The following is a 6,268-nucleotide window of genomic DNA, read 5'->3' as shown; positions in this document are numbered from 1 at the left end:
CTGCTGAGGTCGACCACATGTTTTGTTTACGAAATGTCGCGAAGATGTTCGGAAGAGTTCGGAATGATTCGGCATCTTTCGAGCCTATTTTTGTGTCGCCTGCAACGCAAGGGCGACACTTCAGGCATCACTATGTCGGCGTCGGCGTCGGTGTCAGTGTCGGCGTCCGGGAAATGGTTTCCGTGTGATAACTTAATTATTTATTGTCAGAGATTTCAACCAGATTTGGTATATTGCTTTATATTAATGAGATCTCGGACGAGTTCGATCTAATGGTCAAAATCCGTCAATATTTGCAAGAATTACGCGACTTTAAAATCGTCAAAACATGGTTTCCGCTCGATAACTTAAGTATTTATTGTCCGATTTCAACAAAATTTGAAGTATTGCTTTATCTCAATGAGATCTTAAATGGATTCGATACTGGTCAAAATCCATTAATATTTACACGAGTTACAGGACTTGATAACTTCGCCTAATCATTAACAATACTTTCAACTGTAATTAAATAACTATTTTTTGTGATGCTGTGCAGGCGACATACCCACTTCCGTGGAATTCTTGTTTACGTGTACACGTTAATTTTTTTTTTTTACTTTGACAATTAAAAAAAATTCCAGTGATGCAACTGTATAAAAAGTAGTAAAATCAAAAAATTTAAACCTCGGAAAGACGGAGGAAAATGTGTAGCACTTAAACAGTTGTCACTATGACAAAAAGAGCGAAAGTGATAGACCATACAACTTTAAAAACAATAGTCCTCTGTAAAACACGAGCGAAATTCAACGCAATTGCGAATATAAGTTTAGTAAGCTATGCAGGTCACGCGGTTGAAAGCCAAGATGGCCACCTGACGGCCATCTTTGCTTTCCAATCAATTCAGAACTTATATGTATAACCTGAAACCAGAGAGAACACTTATGATATTCGGAAAGATGTTGTAAAGATGATTTGGAAAACTTATGATCTGGATGAGATGTTAGGCTAAAACTGGTATAATTGCACATTTACTTGGTAGGATAACTAATAGCGTCATTGATTAACAATGCATCTTTTACTGTCATCTGAGACCGATTTCAGCTGCTTGTTAAGGAAACGTACTGGAATTATCATCAAGACATACATTATAATTAATAAACAGTAGGCCTTATCAAACTCGGTCTATACAAATGAATAAAAAATTCCGCGACATCTGCACAGATAAAATTTATGATCACGACTGCTATTGCAATTGGTTCTAAGTAATAAAGAAACAAAGCTATAAGTAATTACAGTTTGTTTGGAATAAAGTGTCGTCAAATTCTGCGAACAACATGGATAAGTGGGTAACATGCAGTTTTCACAAGAGTTTATTTTACTTATCCGGATCCCTAACATCCTTCCGATGTCAATCTTACTGGTCAGAGACTAGCGGTCTGGATACCCTATCCCTATCGATCACCTTGATCATATATTTATTTAAAAGTCCATTTAGCTCGACCTAACGATAAACTTATTAGCCTCGGCGACTCTAACATGGCGCTGTTTGATATATGGCGGTCTATTCGCCGTCCGTGGATGAGAGGGAGCGCGCGGTACCGCCAACATCACCGCTGCGTTAAGACGAATTTCACAGCTTTTTCTTCCCTACCATCACTTTGCCAAATAAATCAATTACAAATTAAAGACTCTGTTTTTTCCCATTTACACCAGTGTTGTAGTGTTATCGCGGCAAATCCGTGACTGGTGGAATATCGGGCTTTCTCCCGTGTTGGCTGGCGGCCAGATCGCTGCCTGGTCTGCACCATTCTAATTCTACATTTGGCGCCAAAGGGCTCGGTCAAAAACTATCAGATACTTACCTCTATCTTCCCCCAACAAATACATTTATTACGAAGCAATGTACATTGACAGTCGGAGTTGTTCCTTTGACAATGCAGGCGGCCGGAGCTCACTAAAGTGTGATACCTTTGCTATAACTTTACAACACTATTGGAGAATGGACGCGAACACTGGATAGCTATCTTTTAAACGAAAAGGTAGGTTTCTTTTCACAGTTATCAAATTATCTACTTCCGGATGTCTTATCTCTATGTTGTTTTCTGTTCTGTTGTGTGTAATTTTGTTATAAATGCTACAGCATCAGCAATTTTAAAAAGGAAAAAATATCTTTTAATTTTTTTCCTATTTTTTTTATCAATACGTCTTTTCTTCTCATAGACAAACATATGATAGGATGAAGTGAGTATCAAGAGCTTACTATACATGATAGAACGAATAAGTAATAGTAGGTATTACATATATGAAGGTTTTTCTTTTAGTTTTATAAAGGACAATTTAGTCTAAGAGTACATTTGAATTTGCATATATATTGGAAACAAACCAGTTGTAATGGAAATTTGATTAGTTGGTTTTACTTTGATATGCCAGAAAAGTCCACTGTAGTGAAATATTCAATCTCTGTCCGCCATAGCACATTGTGGTCTTGTATGCCGAACCCTGGCCATTGCCAGTGTAGTAAAGAACTAGTTGTTTAGAACTACTCAAATCGCTGTTACAGTAGAATGTTTACGTTATTAGGTGCATATTCTTGTCTAAATACAGTTTTACCAACTCCTCAGTGGTTATGTATTGCATTTGATTAACGTACGTGACTTTTGCTCGGGTATGGGTACAGCATACATGTTATACCTGCTTAATCGTATTGATCAACGATTTGGAATTTCAACGGTATCAATCACAATACTTGACAATGTCGTGGAATTTGTCAATATTTCTTGTAATATGTTTCATAAGGAATGTAAAACAATACATTTATTCCATATTTTGCGTTGTAGTTATGTAACAGAATTAGCCTCATTGAATTGTCCCTTTAAAGCCATCAAAATCCAGTCATACCAAAAACATTGTAATTATGTATGTAGCACGTGTTAGTTTAAAGTACCAATAACAGAATACATTTACAAGGTAATGGATGATGTGATCGAAGACCAATTTCAGAACTTGGATTCAGCCGATGGAAATTTCTTCGTTTGGTCATCAGGAAAATATTGAAAGTCTAATTATTAAATGAATACTAGGAAGCATACTATTGTTTTCGAATGGTGAGGAAGGTGATGTAGCGTTAAATACCTATTACCTTTCCGAAACAAAAATTACAAATTTCTTAAAAACAATAATGACATCAGAAAATATATACATCGATGGCCTGAGATAAGCTTACAAGATTTATTTCGTTGTTTTGCCGTCTGGCACAGGGATGGACAACTAACGAACTAATTAGTACGACGGCGGGAAATATAATACGACACGCGTTATGAAAATTAACATTCTATTTATAAACTTAGTTTTTCAGAAGGTAATAATAAGTGTAGTAATAACGGCAAGCTGAACGTTTTTCAACCCTACACATCTAAAAATTAAAACCCGTTTCGGAAAGATAGTGAACCTATAAGGATTTCTGCCACTATTTTTGGATATTGCAAAAAGACAGCAACAAGTAATGCCACTCAGTCTACATGGATATCGACCGACTTGACCACTATCGATAAGTGAATTATTGTTGGCTCTCGCGTATAATTTTTCGGTAATTAATGATATTTTAATCTGAATTGATGGATTTTGAAGACTTAAAGAATCTCATTTAAATATTATGCTTTACACTGTTTGGGGAAGTTCATATTCCACATGTATAGTTCTAATACCATTTCAAACAAAGGATCTACACGTGTCGGCCATACTATAATATGTTGGTTTTTTTATTAAATGGGTGATAACACAACACATACTGAACCTTTTAAAGAAAATATGTACTGATAATACCAAAACGCTTGTTGGTTTTATAGACATAACAAAACACCATAATGTTTTCAGTTACGAAGACAGTCTCCTTTATCACACAGATAATCTGATAAAATATACATATACATGTGTATCATTATTCAGATTATTTGATTTATCAAAATCTTTTATCAGCAAAATTATATATATATGTATGTAACGGAAGGTTTTGCTTGTTTTTTTGTGTTTTTTTTTTTTTTTTTATTTGGGGGGGGGGGGGGGGGCATGCCAGTGGACTACGGACTCGTTACCAAAAAGACGGACAATGGTATGGAGAAAGAACTACTTATTGATAACGAAAACTGGCTTGACATATTAATGTACATTAAGATATATTTATATTTAATTTTAAATAGTATTTTAATCCCTGTTTTAATTGCTATTTCAGAATGAGGTTGTATTACGTCCAAGTTAAGACAACGGTCATCGTGAGTATCGTGTGGCTGTTTTTACTGGACACAGAGGCCATGAAACAGACTCGTGGTAGACAGCGGACGGAAACTGGACGTCGAACATCCGATAGACGCCGCGGGGCAATGAAGGCTAGGACGAGAGCCCAGATATTACCCCCCTTTGGTGAGGCACACAACCCCGTCAAAGGTTCGCGGAGAGCACTTGGAGCTACAGTAAATGACGTTATTCGTCCCACTAGGGGAAAGAAGAATTCCTTTGTGATTACTAAAAGAAGACATTTAAAAAAGGAATGGTGCAAAACTCAGCATTTTACACAGATAGTTCGCGAGCCTGGGTGCCTTAGTCGGACGATAACTAATAACTTCTGTTACGGACAATGTAACTCGTTTTTCATTCCCAAGTCTGACCGCCGGGACCTAAAGGAGGCAGCCTTTGTGTCCTGTGGTTTCTGTAAACCAAGGGCTTTTTCCACCATCCGGATTACTCTTATGTGTCCCGGAAAACACTATAGACTCAAGCGAAAACGTATCCTCAAAATCAAAAAGTGTCGCTGTATGGCACAGAAGGTGGACATGAACGTATGACCGCGTGGCCAAGTGCTCGTGCCAGGATCTATCAAATGTCTAACCACTGCTAGAACTGTGCGACGAATACTGTCGTACTGTCTGTTCTACAGAAATCGACAACTGTGTATAACGGGTAAGGAAGCATTGGTTCCCAAAGTTTTCTCAGATACATAACGGAAAGACATTTCCCTAAGTGCAATATTGTTTGTGTTACGTGTAGACTCTTAAGTGTCCTTACATATATATTACTGAATTAGTTTTGTGAACCTGGTGGGCCGGGTGTCGGCCGCGCGGATATATATAGGGCAGAGTCGGGAGTTCTAGAATTAATGGGAACGAAATTACTGTTTAATTTTCGTTATGGCGGCAATAAAACGCTATATTCTGTTGACACTCAAATTATTTTAAATGTCAGAGAAGTGTTTGCCTATTAGATTATTTATTTTGTACATACATGTCAAATAAAACAAACTTTACAAAAATGACATCAGGTTTGTTTGACTCCTGGATGTAAAAAGTGCGTAAAACATAGCAAGACACTAGGGCGGGAATTACACCAACAAGGGAAAACAGTACGGATATTATATCTTAACAGACAGGGAGGACATTATATTGCAGTTAACAGAACGACATTATATCAGAGATAACAGGAAGGACTTTGCATCAGAGATAACAGGACAACGGACATTACATCAGGAATAACAGAACGGGCATTACATCATAGATAACATAACGGACATAACATCATAGATAACAGAATGGATATTACATCAGAGATAACAGAATGGATATTACATCAGAGATAACAGAATGTACATTGCTTCATAGACAACAATGAGGACATTATATCATAGACAACGGGCTTGGCATTATATCAGAGATAACAGGGCGGACATTACATCAGAGATAACAGGACGGACATTACATCACACACAACAGGACGGACATTACATCAGAGATAACAGAACGGACATTACATCAGAGACAACAGGCCGGACATTACATCAGAGACAACAGGACGGGCATTACATCATACACAACAGGACGGACATTACATCAGAGACAACAGGACGGACATTACATCAGAGACAATAGGACGGACATTACATCAGAAATCAGGACTGGCATTACATCAGAGATAACATGATCGACATTACGTCATAGATAACAGGACGGACATTACATCAGAGATAGCAGGACGGACACTACATCATAGACAACAGGACAGACATTTCATCAGAGACATCAGGACGGACATTACGTCAGAAATAACAGGATTGACATTACGCCAGATATAACAGGAGGTACATAACATCAGAAAACAGGACGGACATTACGTCAGAGATAACAGGATGGACATTTCATCATTCACAACATGATTGACATTACGTCATTGAAAACAGAACGGACATTACATCAGAGACATCACGACGGATATTACGTCAGAGACATCGAGATGGACATTACGT

At 37.5% G+C, this 6,268-nt stretch overlaps 1 protein-coding gene across 1 annotated transcript; it reads left to right on the top strand.

Annotated features, from left to right (window-relative positions):
* Positions 1-1,753: 1,753 nt before the first annotated feature.
* On the top strand, positions 1,754-5,286 carry LOC138318826 (gremlin-2-like). Its single transcript, XM_069261548.1, has 2 exons — positions 1,754-2,018; positions 4,208-5,286. Exon 2 carries the CDS (start codon positions 4,209-4,211, stop codon positions 4,815-4,817), a length of 609 nt encoding a protein of 202 aa, XP_069117649.1. The 5' UTR covers positions 1,754-2,018; position 4,208; the 3' UTR covers positions 4,818-5,286.
* Positions 5,287-6,268: the final 982 nt, after the last annotated feature.

The sequence above is a fragment of the Argopecten irradians genome, chromosome 3 (genome assembly GCF_041381155.1).
Source record: "Argopecten irradians isolate NY chromosome 3, Ai_NY, whole genome shotgun sequence".
Taxonomy (NCBI): Eukaryota; Metazoa; Mollusca; class Bivalvia; order Pectinida; family Pectinidae; genus Argopecten; species Argopecten irradians.
The sequence above is the reverse complement of the archived record's forward strand: the minus strand, read 5'-3'. Positions and strand labels throughout refer to the sequence as shown.